We start from the raw sequence: 18,656 nt of genomic DNA, 5'->3' as shown, positions 1-18,656 counted from the left end.
CATTGTTCAAAAATGCTGACCTTGACTATTGAGACAAGTTTGATTTGTCATGTGATCTAACAATTTCAAACTTGTACTGTTAGATACTCACCCAAAGTATTACTCACCAGATTTCTCACCAGATTTCAAGACTTTAAACTCTTTGGCAGAAATTAGTCATTAGAGAGAAATGGAGTTTGCAAAGATACAGTAATAGTTAGTAATAGATAGTTAACTCTGATTTTATGTCTTTCTTTTTTGTATTCACACAATGAGCTTTAAGTCTTTTGTTCGTGAACTTTGCACTTACAGAACTTGTGCTCCCTGGTAGTGGGATGTAGGAAATGTGTCTGTAATTTGTCCCTTTGAATCTGTTTGAACTACCCTGACCCGCCAGATAGTTCCAAAGAAACAATAGAGAAGCCTTCATTGGAAACGGTTTAGAAAAGAGCCTTCAGTGTCGTTCTTTGCTTTTCTTTCATCGAAGAAATACTCTCCAGTTCTGATGTAACTGATGCTAATGCAGCATCTACACTGACCTCTTCAGGACCCGCCATTGTTGTTTAGAATTTAAAAAACAATGACGACAAAGAAAGAAGCGTAAATAAATACATATAAATCTCTAAAACACAAAAAAAACAACTAATAAACTGGAAATAAATCGGCATTCAAGATACTGAATCTGTAATCTTCTGACTTGTGTACGAGAAAGTGTGCAAAATGTCTCTCCTCTGTTCCCTTTCCAACAAAAATCGGATGAAATGCTCAAGAAAACATGCACATAATAACACTGAAGAGTTGCATCTTATTTCAGTGGGTAACCTCACATTCAACCTGCCTTGCTCAGGGACACACTTCAGATCTAATTCAACCAAAAAAGATACAAATTAAACACGAAAAACTGAGTTATTTGAAGCTCAAGGATTTTCTAAAGAAATCTTAAGTACGCTCTTCAGAAAATCTTGACTGTAGATGCTTCGTGCAACACACACACGCACACCTACAGACACCCACACACACACTATTTGCTTTTATGCAGAGATTATGTGGTTGCAAACATATTTGTTATTCATCTCTCCTGCACACACATGCCATTCTCCATTAATCTGTACGTCTATATATATATATATATATATATATATATATAATAAAGATCTTGAAGGATTAATCTGCTGTGTGAGCGTGCGTTTCGGTCCATCTACTACACCACCACATAACACAAACGATGGACAATTTTTGCCCGACCAACAAACGCAATCGCTTTGGGACACATTATACCTCGACAGGCAATGAAAAATCAATCAGGCTTGCGTGTGTGTAAATGTGTGTGTGTGTGTGTGTGTAGCGCCCCCATTGCACAAGTAAAGAACCTGCCCTGAGGTTCTGTGCTAGCAAAGTAGCAGCCAAGAACAAAGGCATGGTGTGAACTCGCAGAGAGAGAAGGAGTGAGACAGACAGTCTGAGAGAAAGGAAAGAGAAAGAAAATACACACAGATATACAAAAAGAATGGGAGAAGACTTGTTTGGGACTGAACCACAAACGAACACCAGACTGGTGACAAAGGACAGAATCTATATCCCGCTGCACAATGCCTGTTTTGAACTTTCTCACCAATCTCTTCACAGCTGAGAGTTTAAAATACAAACATTTGCAGAGCAGCCCCCCCCCCCCCCCCCCGACTGTGGACTATTCACCCCTTCAACCCATCAGCGCTAACAGTATCAGCAGCATCTGCACTGACATGTGAAGTGACTCAGCGCTGGTTTGAGTTCAGTTTCTTTGTCATACCCAACCCCGTACCCTTTCCCTCTCCAGGGAAATGAAGCAGCAGGCGGCTGACTCACCCCCAGCTGATTCCAGAGCGTCAGCCGATGGCTGGTCATGTCACTCCCTAATCATGTTGGGAGGCCGCTAACTGAGTCTGACACCAAGGATGCTTTGAGGAGAAAGGAAGTGAGGCCTGTCGTTATCGAGCTTCAGCATTTAATTTGATTTTTTTTTCTTAACGCCATTACTTGCGGGATATTTACCCGTTAAAACATTCAAGGATCCACCGAGGGACCACCCGCGCGTGACTGAGGAGGTTGAGCTTGCATTTTTATGGCTCTGTCTTTCTCTGTTTAGCATCACGCCTTCTCTCCCTTTCTCCTCACCCCTGTAGGCCTATGTCTAATCTTCTTAAGATGCAGACAGGGCCTGCTCCCTGTCTTTACTCTCCTCTCATCGCATTCTTCCCTCTTCTTCTTCTTCTTCTTCTTCTTCTTCTTCTTCTTCTTCTTCTCAACGTCTCTACCTATTTTTATGCCTGTCCCTCTGCGTCAATACAGATTTCGTCAGGGAAAAAAGGGATGCAAGCGGAGGGCAAGTCTCTATTTGGTGCTTTCCAACTTTACCAAGCTCTCTGTCTCTCTTCATAATAAATAATTTCAGGATCCTCACTTTGTGTTGATGATTCTCTTTTGTCTATTTGTCCTCCTTCGTGATGCATTCAGGTAACAAAAAGGCAGCAATAAGGAGCCCACACGTGTGACCTTATTTTCCACACCTTCACTATGAAAACAGCTTTAGAAAAAACGAATTACTCTAATCATCAAATGTAAAAATGGAGGGCCCTGGTGCATGTGTAAAACCAATTTGTTACCTGAGTGCTTTTACTTTATTTGGTCCCTGTGAAAATGTCTGTGTTCCCTGCTGGATGCAGCATTTAAACATTTTACAGTAGCAGCCTTAAAGCTGAGATTTACGATAATGTGCCAATTATTTAACCTTTTGCACTCTACTTTCACCTGAACTCATTCAAACAATTTGTAGGTTTAATATCTGCCAGTTGAGTAATGACTGGCAGTTGTTAAATCAAGTAAATTGTATTCATGGAGCATGTTTGATACGACAGACATAGACTCAATGTCTGTCTGTCGTATCAAACATTAACATATAAAACGGTATTATAATGAAAAATGAATCAGATAAGAAGGTATTATTATCGTCATTAAAAGGGGAATAATAATAACACAAACAATAAAACATATTTTAAAATGAAAGTTTTACTCATTCACCACACATTTTAAACCAAACCAAAAGCTTGTGAAAAAAGACATGTTTTTAGAATATATTCTCGTGAGAAGACCTTTACTTGATTTAAGGGATCTGTCAGGTGTGTATTCGCTGAGCATGCCAGTGATGTAAGAAGGGGCTAAGCCATTCGTCAATTTAAAAACAATTAAGAGGTTACTTTAAAATCAAGTCTTTGTTTTACTGGGAGCCAGTGAAGAGAGGTTAAACTAGGAGTGATGTGTTTAAACCCGTACTCTGCCTACAGCTTTCTGAATGCTGAAGTTTATTGAACACCTGCTTTGTCAGTCCAGCAAAAACGTGCAGCACAACTATCTAGTCTACTAGAAATGAATGCATGTCAGCATCCAAAATCATACCCAAGTTTCTGGCATGCTCACAAGTTCTTTAGACAAGGGAATTAATACGAGTGAATCTGGTGCCTCAAAGCCTTGGGACCTACTGAAAGAACCTCTGCTGTGCATGTGGTGTTATAATCAATAGAAAATATAGGAATTACTATTAAATAGATGCACCAAATCAACAGCTGTGTGTATGCTTGTTATGAGCAGGATGACTCATGACTAAATGAGATATCTGTAATTTACAATGAGTCTTTTCAACAAACCTCCCTATAGTTAGTGCCTACATGTCCGTGCATGCATGCATGTGTGTGTGTGTGTGTGTGTGTGTGTGTGTGTGTGTGTGTGTGTGTTCCTGTGAAAACCCTGAGGATCAGTCTCATTCAGAGTGAATCAAAATGACAAATGATATTCTGCTTCTCACTGTGGCACGGATGCCTGTGCCTGTCTCATCTCCCAATGACAACATGGCATAATAGGTCTCTCACACAAACACACACCCACACACACACACACACACACGTCTTAGCAATACACAAAAACGGACACATCCTCCTCCACCACCATCTTTGTGACAGCCACTGTCCCTTCTAGTTGGGTGCGTTTTCAAATTCACCCCTTGAAAACAATCCATGTTGTGACGAGTGTCACGTCAGCTTCTCAGTTTGACACAGCGAGGAAGAATCCGGCAGCACGGCAGCGTGATGTCAGCCACTGTACAAGCGGATACAGAGTGCGTCTGCCCGCTGTCCTTGGTATCAGTCACACTTTTATTTTGACGCTTTCACTGTTGCATTGTGGCCTTGCTTCTCTGTGTGTGTCCCTCTCTATGATGAAGTAGTGAGGCAGACTGCCAAGGATTCCTACCTTCCTAACTCTGCTCTCCTCCCTCTTTCTATCCCACTTAATGTCCTAGTGCCTTGTGGTAAAATTGATCAATGAGTCTATCACAGACTGCTTTTCTCTGTCGGACTCTGTGGCTGCTTGGCCTCATTCCTACTCAGTCCACAGGCTTCTACAGTGTCTGCCAACTCTCTCTTTTTTGTGCCTTAATAGTTGAGTCCTTACTATCCCTCTATCTTTGTATTTCAGCTTCTCATCAGGAAGTCATTTGCTAACACACAACTGAGAACTAGAACCTTGCAGTCCAACGAAGATTTGCATACCCCTTGTTTAACTTACCATTTTTAATATTTCCTGTTAGGGGTTGTTTTTAGTTAATTTTAGGTATCACAGTCTGTATAACACAGGTAAACTTGACTGGGTTTGTGTTTATTTTAACAAATCTTTCTCTCGATTTAAACTGGGTACATGATAAAAATAGCATACACACAGCGGAGCACCCTGAATAACAAGTAAACCACCATCTTTTCAAAGCCTCAAGCAAACTGCAGTATTTGTTCTGTAAGTGTTGCTATGCTTGTCTCAGCAAATGTAACTTTCACTTTGCCGGCCCCGGAAAAAGTTTGCTTATGAGGATATCGTCACACCTTCATGGGACAGAGGAGTGTATCCGAGTTTAGAGGATAAGTGTCAAATACCAGACCACAAAACAAATAGCCAGATATGAGTAAGCACGCTTATTTTAGGTTTGTCATGACATTTGAAACACGCTTCTCATATATCCAGAGAGTCATTGAAGGGATGAAGAGAGAGGAGACAGATGTGAAGGAGAAATGCAGGATGTAGCGTTATAGAAGTAAAACGTGAACAAAAGTAAAGATATGAAGAAAGAAAAGAGACCAACCCAGGAGTCAGGTGAGGGAGAGACTTATTTAATCAAGGCAGGATCTAAATCGAACTAAATTCAAAAGTATGACTCTCAAACCTTTAAGAGGACTAACTTTAAACAGCAACTATAATTTGCTCATGATGTATCAAAAACCAAATAGATGGTGTTTGATTTGACAGACGGCCCATCTATTCATCCATCCAGCCCCGTTTGAAGTATCTACAGTGTGTGCGTTTCTCCTCAGCTGCTATGCTCCTTAACCTCAGCCCTGTTAATACGTGGTTCGAGAGGATTAGCATCATGGTGATCCTGCTCAACTGTGTGACGCTGGGCATGTACCAGCCCTGTGAGAACATCGACTGCACCTCGGACCACTGCCAGATACTGCAGGTAAGGTAGACCTCTGTGTGTGTGTGTGTGTGTGTGTGTGTGTGTGTGTGTTTGAGCCTATGTGTGTAAGAATAACATGTCAGCGCACTGATGAGGAGATGGAACAAAACCATCAATTAACATAAACTTAAACTCAGAGCAGCCCACGACTCCTCTTGTCCTTGTTTCTCAAGCTGTGATGCAGACAAACACAGTGAGCTGGAATATTTCCCTCCTGAAAGCTTAATATGTTCTCCTGCTGTCTGAACAGGGAATTGGGAATTGAATTTGTTTTAATATAGTCTTGTTGAGCCGCATGTGATTTTGTCACTTCGTGATAAGAATGCACTTGTGGAGACAAGTACCAACAGATGAAACTGTGGTTGTGGATGGCCACAAATGCCACGGCCGATAAAGTGTCACTCATAGGGTTCAATTCTTCTTCTGCAGATTGTTGTTTGCATCAGTCTGTCTTGATGAGACATTTGATCTTTATGGTTCCTATACCACAGCTGCCCCCAGACATTAACCCATGAGATGAGTTTTAAACGTGGTTATTCTTTAAATTATCAAGGTTCTCACTTTAAGGGACTTAACAGTGCACCTCCTCCTTGTCATTGCTTGTGGACTTAATCAATCCTGTAACCGAGTTAATAACAGGTTGAGCTCTGTTCTTATTATTTATACTCATGTTGGAGCACATTATTGTATTTTTTCGCCAAATTACAAATATGTTCCTTTTGTTTCTGCTTGTAAGCCGCGTAGTAGGTCCGATGTGGGTTGTGTGTTACGACTGTAATTTGCCACCTGGCCGAGGACTCGCTGTGTTCCTCGGGGGTTGTAATTGCTTTTCATTGGAGTTAATTTGTGCAGGCAATTTCAGATGTGACAAGGACGACCTCGTTTTGCCTCACATGCTTTTAGTTGATGGTTCTAATGTCCACTGACATTGCAAATCTGTCTCCAGTAACCCGCATGTGAGGTGTGTGCTGTTGGCGAGTCCTATGTGCTGTTGTTCTGTTGACTTATTGCACTGCCAATATCTCACTTGCCTACAGCACATTAGAGTGGATTATAATATCAGATAAAGCCCCCCAGACCAAACTGAAACAGGTTTATTTATCTCATCGGATTTTCTCTTCATTGTGCAGAGATTTCAAATAAGCGTTCACTGCAGTTTTAAAACTGTGCGACACATCTTCCTGCTTCGCCATCTCTCCTCCTCCTCCTCCTCCCGCTCCATCCAATGCCATCTTCCCATCCTACACACTCACCCTCTCTCCCCTTTCCTCTGTGCTTTGTCTTTCTAACAAGCATATTGTGTCCCCAGGTAGTGTGAGGGGTCCTGTGTCTGGTTGCTGCTAATGGTAACGGGAGGGATTTTGCTGACAGGGCTCAGATTGTTAGCCTGGCCCTCACATGCTTTTTTGGCCCTCTGTGAAATCCTCACCTCACCTCCTGGAGGAAAGAGACAAAGTAACAAACAGTGTATACATTACCCCAGGTTCTGTTCACATAATTGTGCACTGGGTTAAATTGGGGACTCCGAACAAGGCAGAGCATTGGACTTCAGGGGTTCAAAGTCTCAGTGAAGGCTCTTAGGTGCGGTCCACCTTGGTCAACACCTAAAGATACAATTAAACTGAAGAGAATTGTTTGACATTTGGGGAAATAGACCTTCTCACTTTCTTTCCGAGAGTTGTATAGATTATCAATACCTCTCTCATGTCAGTACGACAGGTTGTTTTTGTACGCATTAAACAAATGAGATAAGATGTGTTAATTAGTGAGCTTAAGTGGTGCTGGTAGACAGATTTTGTAAGCTCAAGACAGAGCCAGGCTAACCCGTGTTTCTAGTCTTTGTACTTAGCTAACTGGCTGCTGGCTGTAGCTTCATATTCCCAAAAAGTCCAACTATTCCTTTAATTAGCCAGATTCTACAACAACGGGCTGTGATTGACAATTAGGTGTGATCTGATAATAACTGCTATGAAAAGTAAGTTGTCAAAATAAGATTGTCTTCCTGAAAAAACAACAGTTGTTGATTATCTTGAGTAACTTGGAATTTGTTTCTTGAAAAGCAAAAACATTGGTACTTTTTAGACTCTTTTAGACGTTTTAGAGGCAGATAGTCTCTGTTCTAAGAGACTATCTGTCCGAGAAGTAAACAAGTTCACAGCCAGAAGTCGAGGATGAGATTGTACCTGCTGTAAGGAGGCGGGGGTCCTCCAGCCTAAATCATGTCTGTGTTTGCATGGTCAACACACAAATGGAAAGTTGTATTTCTACCTTAAATTGAATTGATTAGATTTAAATGGGACAGGGCTCATTGTACCCTCAAATCAGCACCTGATCGACCTTTGTAATGGAGCTCCAGATGATCAGAAACCACACAGAGAGGTCTTACTTTCACTGAGGCTGACTGAAGGCTGACTGAAGAGGAATCTGCCGGTTGTGACAAATAACTATGACAAATAACTCGGTGCAGAACACGACAGGGATCCGACTGGTGCAGCCAACGTCGGATTACATGCGAAGCGTGCGGGCTGCATTATTTATCAAAACATCATTTAAACAGCATGTGAGACTGGATCTTCCAGTCTTTCCCATTACCATTCTGCCAGCTCTGTGTGCCGCCGAGTCTGTCTGTCTGTCTGTGTGTGTGTGTGTGTGTGTGTGTGGGTGAATAAACAGGGATGGAACACACAGCTCGTCTTCACAATGCATTACAGGGCATGCCAATTGCCCATGTACAAAGCCATGCTTGCACAAGTGCAAAAAAAGGCACCGATTTATGCATTTACAGTCTTGAGCACACACTTGTATGCTTAAGTTCAAACACCGTCATGGGCGCACATTTGTGCCAACTCGTTTCCTTGTTGGCCATTAGATATCTGTATCCATATATATATATCAAATGGTGCAGACAAGGTCCACCAGGATGCTGTTTATAGTAGCCCGTCTCTTGACTCTTGCTATTTCGGACTTGGAGAAAGCAACTTCTCCTGCTACTGCCAGTGCTGCAACATGAATAAATCCACAACTCTTCACGAACCATTTGTCTCTTTCAATGCAGTCTGTAGCTGAAAACACCCTCTTGCAATTTTTCATCAATGCAAATAAAAAAACAACTATTTTCTTCAATTGAAGCTTATTACTCCTAGTTGTCCAAATGTACCACATATCAGTGTTTTGCTCGCCTGCTGTGGGTTCTGGTTGAGTCTCTAGTTTAACTTCTGCCTGAAACCCAGAAAAAGTAATAACCTTTAAGTTCTTGTGGAAAATTGTTTTTCCATTGCAGCATGTGTATTGGTCGTTGCCATCTGGTTTATTGAATGCACAAACTCTTTTCCCAGGGCAAGTTCTTGTGATCTTTTAAAATCGGTGTGTTTCCAGCTTTTAAGGCCGTTTTTATATTCATCTTTGGATTTAATTATAACCTGGGTTGCTTCAACTTGTCAGCTAAAGATTACATTGGAAGTTTCTTTTAAGTTGTTTTTGCCCTGAGTCTATCTGTAGATGTTTGAGGATACATTTAAGTGGGTGAACATTCTTGCAATTTGGGTTAAACTGTTTATTTCATGGTCAGCAAAGCAAGCAGTAGCAAAAATATGATCCCATTTGAAAGAGCGTAGGAGTGTTTGTGTGTGTGTGTGTGTGTGTGTGTGTGTGTGTGTGTGTGTGTGCTTTTGTGTGCAGTTTGGGGATGAAGTACAGGTTGAGAACAAACACAAAGCCTTGTTGTCATCTAAAATCCAAATCAGGAACAATGACTCCTGAACAGCCATGCAGCTGCATTGCTTTTTTAAATTTGTATTTCCAGACCTAGGAAGTCTCTGTGTCAAGAGGTAGCAGCTTGAGTTATATGTAGTGGAAATATTTAAAAAGGCAGCCAACACAGTCACACAGCCTCGGGCAAAGCACTGGGGAAGAGTTTTTGTTACGGAAATACAATAGGAGCTTTAGCTCGTGATCTGAACATAATAATGCAAGCAGGACATGGCAAAGATATGAGCTCATCTGTCTCTCGCTCATTAATCTCTCACTGCCTCTTCATCTTTGTTGTCTCTGAGGTTTGACCTGGGTCTCCCTCACTTTCTTTCTCCTCATCACTTCTTTCTTCTCTAGTGATTCCGATCTTGCAGCGTGGGTTGAAATAGAAGGTCATGGATTGTTTTGAGGTATTTGAATTAGATAGGTATCGCCTATCGGCCCAAACAATCACTTGAGGCTTGAGAAGTGTGCACATGTGCCATTTGGTTTCTCCGTCTTTTATTCTGTGGGATTCCATCGAGCGTGATATTTCGTCTTTAACTGCTGTTAACCACTATGGAGTGCTTTTAAAAAAGGAGAAAGCAGAAACGACAAGTGGTCCTCATTCACTGGGGGAAAAAAGACAAAGAGGGAGCTTTGACAACAGCTTGAGCCTAGAATGTGTTTCAGGCTAAATGTATGGGATGCATCTTTTTCTAACTTTCCTCCATTTTTATCTCCTGTTGTCTTCTTGTAGGCCTTTGATGCATTCATCTACATCTTCTTTGCATTGGAGATGGTGATAAAGATGGTGGCTCTTGGGATCTTTGGCCGTCGCTGTTACCTGGGAGACACCTGGAACAGGCTGGACTTCTTCATCGTCATGTCCGGGTAAGCAACCACATCATGAACTCTACTTCTGTTCAAATGTGTCATGTTGTGTAGGGTACAGTGACATAGCAAAATGTTTCTAGCTTCACTTGTATTGTTGATGAGTTGAATGATACAGTGTTCATAGTGATTAGCAAGTAAAGAACTTGTGTTTGATGACTGTTGCTGCCCTCACACCCTTTTCAGCGTTTGCTTAGCAATTAAGTGCAGCTTCCTATTTCATGTGGGTAGGTGAGAAAGTTGTTGCATAAAGATTTGGACCACAACAATATGTCCATGTTTATTTTTAGAGTGACAAAGTGTTCTAGGAGCCTTATTTATCCTGAACAAAGGAGGAAGTAAAGTGGCATTGTTATAGAGCCACAAAAACACACACAAAGTCAGAGCAAACCTAACTAAACCTTAATTGGAAAATCTGCCACCTTTTGATGTGGCTGTCTAATCAGTGCTGATGGTAAATGTAGCCCACTGAAGAAATAAATTCCTCAGTGCGTGCTATATCGATCGAGATAGCTGATCTCAGTTGTGCACATGTGCCAGGAGTGCAAGTTTGTTACCACACACAAGCTCTCTTAGCATTTTCAGTTCGATAAACAAAACGAAATAAACACACGGAATGTCAATGAAGGAAATATTCTTACACCTAAACAGAAAAATACAACCGCACACCTGAATTGAAGTTTCTCTCTTATACTGAACTAAGACAGGCATGAATGGCTTGTTAAAGCGTTGCAAAACACCGCTCATTCAAACTGGACAGAAACCAAATAAAACTCACCAAACACGTCTTGTCACTGTTCAATCAGCAACTGTGGTTTGGTCTAAACAAATCCTTAATTCACAGAGTAAGATGTGCAGCGGCTCGTTGGTGGCTCTCACTCCTTCGGAGACAGACCATTAAATTCGCAAATTACAATGCGTAAATTGCCTTGCTGGTCTTGGTTGTCTTTTCCAGTTTATCTTCAGCATCCTAAAGATGGGTACCAGCACACCTCTGTCATGCGTTGTAATGCATACACGGCCCGTTCTCTGCCCGTCCGTCTGCGACAGCATCCAGCAACAACTGACCACGCTGACATTCATTGCTGCAGAAAGATTCAGTTTCTGTAAGCATCGCAGAACAATTTGAGCAAAGGCCCCACCAGTTGGTGTTTGCTCTTGACAGCTCAGATTCTGCAGAGTCCCCTCTGGCCATATCCTCCCCGCTGCAGCTGCAGCCTCGAGCAGCCTCTTAATGGCTGAATATCTGAGAGTCAGCCAAAGCAAAATGTAATATGTACACTGATAAAATCCCTGTCCATAAAATCCTCTGCATACACATATTTTGGAATGTCATTTTTGCTGTTGAAAAACGTAGGTAGTTTGCAACCAAATCAAAAAGATCGAGGACTTTTATGAGTGGCAATGAGACCGTCAGCTGCCGAAGCTAAAGTAGCCCCCATTGACGTCACTGTCACTTCATGGGCACAGGAAGAACATACGATTTTGAAGATGTGCCCCAGAGACACAGATGATCTCGGCAACAACTGCAGCCATGTTATATGCTGTATCCCTCACTTACATAGATGGAGATGCGGTTGAAGATCTGTGTATTTTTCCCTTTAACTGTAGCATTGTAAGAGTCGAAACAGATTTTATTTTGAAACAATGAATTGTAATAGTTTTGATCGCCACTGAGACACAATGCCGTCCTGTCAGGCATGGAAGAATATCAGAACACACTTCATGTGTCATTCTGGAGGGCAATAACAAACAACTTATCTGTCGCTTAATTGGAAGACTTGTTGGCCCCCGGACTTGCCTCCCTGCTATGATTGTAACAGACACTTTTACTCCGGTCCAGCCTCGACTACTGCTTCTAAGTATTTGTACATGGGTTTTCTAAGCTCTTTATTAAAATCAGAGAGAAGAGAAATGAATGTAGCCGTCAAGTTCATAAATCCAGGTGATGAATTGATGTGGTCTTCATGCCATTGTGCAGTCAGAATTTCAACAGTATAAAAGCAGTGGATAGTTTACCCAAAGAGTCATTGTACATGCAATAAAGTGACTGTAGACAGGGCATGTTTGAGGTGTCCTCTGGTATAGTGCCAGAAACACACAGAATAAGAGAAGACTGGGCATGCTGCCATTATGATGCATATTGTAGTCATAGGGTAAAGATGAAAACATGCTATACATTTTAGAATCCTTCCACAACATTTTTACAACCAGAATGAATATTCTTTTATACTTGTAATAGATGTTACACATGTTGTTTTGGACTAGCACATGTGTTTACTTTGGAAATGAAAATGTTATAAGGCAGACAGGAAGAAGGAAGGAAAAGACGGAAACTGAGAATTCAAAAGCGAGATTTCAAGAGATACCCACTGCTGAAAGATCCATAACACCTGCCCACAAGAACATCCAATTCCATCGTCATATATTGTGCAAGTTATTGCATAAGTTTGGCTCGCTCTTACAAAGTGTCCTTGACACAGGCTGTTACAGCGGGACACACACACACACACACACACCGGCTAGATGGATGCATGTGCACAAAACAAAAGCAAACACACCTGCTCAAACACCTGCTCTGAACGAAGTGAAATGAGAGGCTCAGACATGGGTGATGGAGCAGGCCTGTGTGTGTGTGTGTGTGTGTGTGTGTGTGAGAGCGAGATGGATAGGGAGAGTGGCTGGTATAATAGCACACAAAGAAAGGTAGAGCAGCAGACTTTCCAGGGTAGGTGGAGGGACATTCATCTTCATTTGAGCCGAATCACTTCATCCCCAGTGGCTGCTCATTGTTTGTGTGTTTGCGGCTAGGAATTACACACAGAGATTAGAGTCTGTGAGTTTATGCCTTTTGAGTTTGTTTAATCTGTGTATGTGCGTGCCTGTGCTTGCATATGCATTTGTGTGAACGCCTCCTCGTCTTGGTTTTCCTTTAGCATCCATTAGATTAGCGTCTCGGGTAATTGCAGAGGGCACTGCCAAACTTGCCAGGCCAAATCACAGCCGACAGTCTGCCATGAGCTCCATGTCTGTTACCACCTTTCTAACCCTTCTGCTCCCTCCCTCTCTTTTTCTTTCCTTTTTCACATGCTTGGATGAATATCTTCCCTTGTCATCTCCCCTTCAGACCCCATGCAGACCAGGCTTTTGCCCAGAAAGGCTTTAAAAGGGGTTTTTGTACATTTGCTCCGTAACCCTGACACACACAGTCTGTTTTATTTTATATACTGTATATTTTAACATAATCCACTGCAGTGAGACATATTCTTTTCCCTGGTATCTGCAGTAACAGAAATATGGTAGCATGTCTCTTTGCTGTCACAGGGGAATGAAGTATCGCAGCCTGGCCTTCCATATTAATTCAAAAAATGTACCAGATCATAGAAATGAAGATTCTGTTGTTGCTGAATTGTGCCATAGAAATAAACTGAGTTTGTATTGTTCAAGCATGTTAAGGAGCTGTCCGTTGACTCAACCGGTTGCACACCTGGTGCCTCTTTTCAGATATATGCAAAGAAACAACGACTTGACGACTGGTCTTCAGTATACTTTGCTGTAATACATAATTAAACAGGAACAAACATCACGGCACTGCAGCTGGCTCACAATTTTCACTACTTTCCTCGGACGTTCTCACATTTATGAATATTTCTTTTAGTTGTCAAAAGAAAAAAATGGCTTTTTATGTAAATCATGCGTAAAAACTACTCTCTTGACACGGAACTTCAACTTCGATGGTAACTTTAATGAAGGGGATGTGGTTAATTTGACAGTTAAGTCACTACAAAGACATGTGTCTCATGTTAAATGTGCCTTTGAACTCTTCTCACAAGGTCTAACCTAGGTTTCCCCTGAAGCTCTGCATTTCATATCAATTTAAACACACACACACACACACACACACTAGTCACATAAAAGCATGAATGAGATGAAGGCATCACAGGCAAAAAATGAATGTGAAAAATAGAGAACAATCATAAAAAGGACGCTTGCGGCAGTCCACTAATTACCCTCCCAAACACAGCGGCCTGATTGATGTGTACAGTACAGGAAGAGGCACTTCTATGGAGCGCACATGTACAAACACATGCATGCACACAGTGTGCCTGCACACACACAGGCACATCTGTGATCTTCTGCTCTCTCTTTCACTTGTCTCCCAGATGCAATGGGTCACCAACAAAACCCCCATGTAATTGTTCATGCTTTTATGGGTGTCGTCTATCTAATAGCTTATTTCTCACCCTGTAATCTAATCAAGCAACATTTTTTTGATCTAATTGAATGCCCTTGAGCTCACTAAAGGGAGGATGTGTATGCTTTAATCGTTTTAAAACTCCCCTTTTGACATTTTAGCCTTCTGTTTAGTCTCTCAGCAGCCCACATACAAATGATGAGAGCTACCACAGATACTAAAATGTTAAAGGCAGGTTGTGATACAAAATAGCCACTGTGCTCTTCTCTGTGCTGTGACATTTTCATCAAGCTGCTGTGTGGCATTTCTGTACTTTCGACCAAACCGGGTAAAGAAAAGTGCTCTGCGATATGCCTCTATATCCTCGTAGAGGTGTATTCTTTCAAGTGTGTGGCTCCTTAGGCATAGTTATAATTCTGCGGAAAAAGCTTGCGCAGAGCCGCAGAGGTGGTTTGCAGAGAGCTGCAGAGACACACCGCACACCTCCTGAAAAACGTGACTATGTACCATGCGCCGTTGGATGCCACAGACATGTGGTTGGACATCAGAGGGGGGAGATGGGTACCTCACATCCGTTACAACAACGGCAACGACCACAACCACCTTCATGAATTACAGGCACAGGAGCTGCTGCTGCTCCTCATCATCCAACTCTTCTGTATTTCTTTCCAGTCATGGAGTTGTGTTGGGCCAAACTTATATAAATCTATTGAATCAAGCCTATCAAATACATCAAAGACGGCCTGACAAAGGATTTAAAAACAGGTATAAATCAGGCATTAGTTTTACAGGAAGAACAAAAGGATCCAAAAGGGGTAAGCATTTCCCTCAAGAGTGTGGTCCAGCTCCTTTACATGTCTCTGCAGGTTTATTAGACATTTCACTTGTATGTGTATGAATTATTAGTTCTTAGAACAACAATGGTGCAGCAACTCAGACCCCTCGTGACACAAAGTGTGAGCTGAGTCTGTGTTACGCTGCTGGTGACTCTGCCACTGTGGCGAAGGACAAATCGAAACAACTCCTCCGTGGGGATTAATAAAGCATCACATGATGTCAATGAAATGGTTCATAAGCCTGTCTATGTGAGAGACAGTGAGCTTGGCTTGTTTTGTCAGAGCCAGTGGTTGTGCTTCGGGTCTTTCCAGCTTGAGATGGTGCTGCTGCTGCTGCTTTCATGCCCTACCAACTGTGCTGTAGCCTTGGCCACATCAATTCTGCACACAGACACACTTAAAAAACGATCACACAATGTACACCATTTGCTCACATCTATGCAATCTGGCATTTTCGCTCCCATTTAAAACACATATGCTGTACGGTAGAACTTATGTGCTCACTTGAACTATCTCTTGTGTTTATAACCGTCGTGTAACATAAGTCTGCTACATATAAACATACACTCTCTGCTGCCACACATGGCAAACTGTGGCCATTCTCCTGTGAAAGTGGTTTTGGGGCACAAACAGCTTAGCCATGCTGTGGAAATGAGTTGCTAACAGATGCCAGGCTCTGACTGAGCCACAACATCCTGCAGGCCACACTTAGAATAGAATGAATCCCCTTTTTTCCCGCTCTCTCTTTTTCACCTCCATTTTATGTTATTCTCCCCTTTTGATGCTTTGTCACATCACCCCCTCACCACTTTCTCTTGAGTGTTGCAAACGCTCTTTACGGCGCATCTCCCAAACTGTTGGCGCTCACACAGCTCTGGGAGGGAACAGGTGAGATTAGATCAAAGAATGACCATCGATGTATCTTGAGCAGAAGTCGCCAGTCCAGCTGGTGCCATGATCCTTTTTTTTTGGGTCATCGTGAACCAGTAGCTCACTCAGTCTGCAGAAAGGTTAAATTATGTTTTTCTTGCCTTTCCTTTTCTCTCTGCCTGTTTCTCCAGGATGGTAGAGTACTCGCTGGACCTGCAGAACATCAACCTGTCGGCAATTCGGACGGTGCGGGTCCTCCGGCCCCTCAAAGCCATCAACAGAGTGCCAAGTGAGAACATTTCATTGATATTGTTTTTGTCTGTGTGTATTTGTTTGTTCACAAGTGTTGCGTAAGTGTGCATTCATGTGTATTTTCTGTACTTGTGTGTGTAGTTTCTCTCTGTGCTTCTGTGTGTCTGTCAGTCCACATTAAGCACAAATGCATCTGCATGAAAATTCATGTATATATTCAGTATTACATCGCTGGCTTTTTTTGTGCAGCCGTATGCCACCTGTTCCCGCACGGGGATTATTAAACATTCATCTCATGCCAAACCACACAGCCCGGTCGGGCCCTGAGTCACGGCTTTATCAGATTTACAAACCATCCGTTAATGCTGCTCCACTGATCAGTCCGTGACCATAACCCTGTTCCTCTCATCTAAAACTCAGTTCTCCGCCAAACTTTTCAACCAGCGCAACACATTTGGTTGTAGGAAAAAAAACGTTGCAGCCGTTGACATTTCCCGTCAATTAACAAAAGAATAAGGACATTGAAAACAAAATGTGGTTTATTAAACGTATTATAGTAAAATGAGTTAAGGAATGATGCATGACTGATATTCTTTTGAAATAGCATTAACAAGGATCTCACTTACCCCATTGCAGTACTCCAAAGTAAGTCTCGGGCTTCTAGTCCCCTTATTTGAGAAACTGATGTGAATGACCAATAATAACGCTTTTCTTAATAACAAGGCATATAAACTTAGAAACTTTTCCTCAATATCTTCAAGCCATTGAGAGAGACGGACTCCCCTCTTGCCTAATTCAGTTGGGGCCTTGGGGACAGATGCTGTTGGGAAAAGAAGCCTTTCTCGTGACTTTGTTCAAAACGTTCTACATGTGAGGGAGAAAGAGGACTATGCTGATGATATGTGTGAGTCTGCTTGTGAAATGCTCTCTTGCTTCACAGGACTGTCAAGCTGCAGGTGTGGACTGTTGGCACACTTTTGTCCGCCAGGCTCTTTGTGTTATTTGTACAACCCAACATCTGAAGTTATTCAGCCAATTATTCTACCCTTTCAGCTCACACTATATAGCCTGAGTTTTGCTTCTCTGCTGCTTTCAGCACCTTCCCTCTGAAAATCTTTCTCTCATGTTTTTAAGGCGAAACAGGCAAAGGAATAGTTTTTCATGCATTAGTCAATTTTGAGATTTTGGGCTATTTTGCTTCAACATGTCTTCTTTCACACTAGAGGAAAGAAAACATCCAATAAACACACTTATATATTTATTTCACTATTTTGTCTATTTACGTCTGTATATTCTCCTCATTTCACCAATAGTCAGCAATAGATAATGCCTCATTTGCATATTTAAACATCAAATAAAAAGATTGTCTTAATGTGAGTAATCGACTTGGAAAGTTGCATGGTGATATCTATTCATTAAAGATTTTTAACATATTCAGCTGTAGTGTCTACAGCAAAAAGTTACTTTTATACGTTGTCTCACACTTCAGTAGCACTTACATACACCAAACTTTCATTCATACCTAACTATATTCTGAAGGTTCTTACACATGGGTTTGTTCATACATCATTCACAGATGATTTTTCCTTCTGGCTGTTGACAGTATTTTCTAATTTATTGAGTGATGCAAAGAGATATCCAAAATGCCCTCGGTAAAACCCTGTGATTCTAACGTGCCAGCAAAATGAATCAATCAATTTGTACTTGGCTTTAGTCAATATGCATACTTCTCTATATGCATACTTCTCTGTTCAGGAAATGTGTGCAAAATATCACACATTTGATAAGTTAATGCCTCATTTGAATATTTAAACATACCATTTCATAAGCTTGTAATGGAAGAAATAGTCATCAACTGGGGAAGTTTCATGGTGATATCTATGAGCTAATTTGTTTACCCTTTTCACCTGGGGTGCCTCGCCTTAAATACAGACCTTTGAGACACATCCAAAATGATGTTGTTTTTTTTTCCTGGAGCAAATCCGTACTGATTTTTGCTCACCACGTAAGCGTCCAATCATGGGAGATTCTTTATACTCCGTGTGATTACCTGAAAAAGCTGCTTGTCTTCAGAGCTGGAATTGATTTAAATTTTGCACACGCGCCAAAGTGTTGGAGCCATTGACAAGGAACCTACTCAGCCCAATATTTAAGAAAGCCACAGCAGCTGATGATCAGTAAGCTGAAAAGCTGCACGAGTGTGTGGTAGCCTGATTCCGTCCCCTATCAGTGACCCCCATTAGGGGTTAGGAAGCATGGGGCTCAAGCTATTTGTTCCTTGTTTTGTGGGATCGTTACTTTGCCCACAGATACACAGGGAGGATGAGCACATCCTGACCCCTCACACGCCTCAATTTGTAACCCT

General features: G+C 41.8%; 1 protein-coding gene across 1 annotated transcript in view; it reads left to right on the top strand.

Annotated features, from left to right (window-relative positions):
• The window catches only part of cacna1ia (calcium voltage-gated channel subunit alpha1 Ia), a gene marked incomplete at both ends in the record, with an annotated part of 94,892 nt that overhangs the window by 25,434 nt on the left and 50,802 nt on the right, over window positions 1–18,656 (top strand). The window contains 3 exons of the mRNA XM_079281056.1: window positions 5,392–5,515; window positions 10,005–10,138; window positions 16,231–16,328. Of these exons, the coding sequence (XP_079137182.1) occupies window positions 5,392–5,515; window positions 10,005–10,138; window positions 16,231–16,328 (356 nt within the window). The remainder of the gene's footprint in view (window positions 1–5,391; window positions 5,516–10,004; window positions 10,139–16,230; window positions 16,329–18,656) is intronic.

The sequence above is a fragment of the Melanostigma gelatinosum genome (assembly GCF_949748355.1).
Source record: "Melanostigma gelatinosum genome assembly, chromosome: 13".
NCBI classification, from domain to species: Eukaryota; Metazoa; Chordata; class Actinopteri; order Perciformes; family Zoarcidae; genus Melanostigma; species Melanostigma gelatinosum.
Note: the sequence above shows the minus strand (reverse complement) of the source record. Positions and strands in the feature narration are given on the sequence as shown.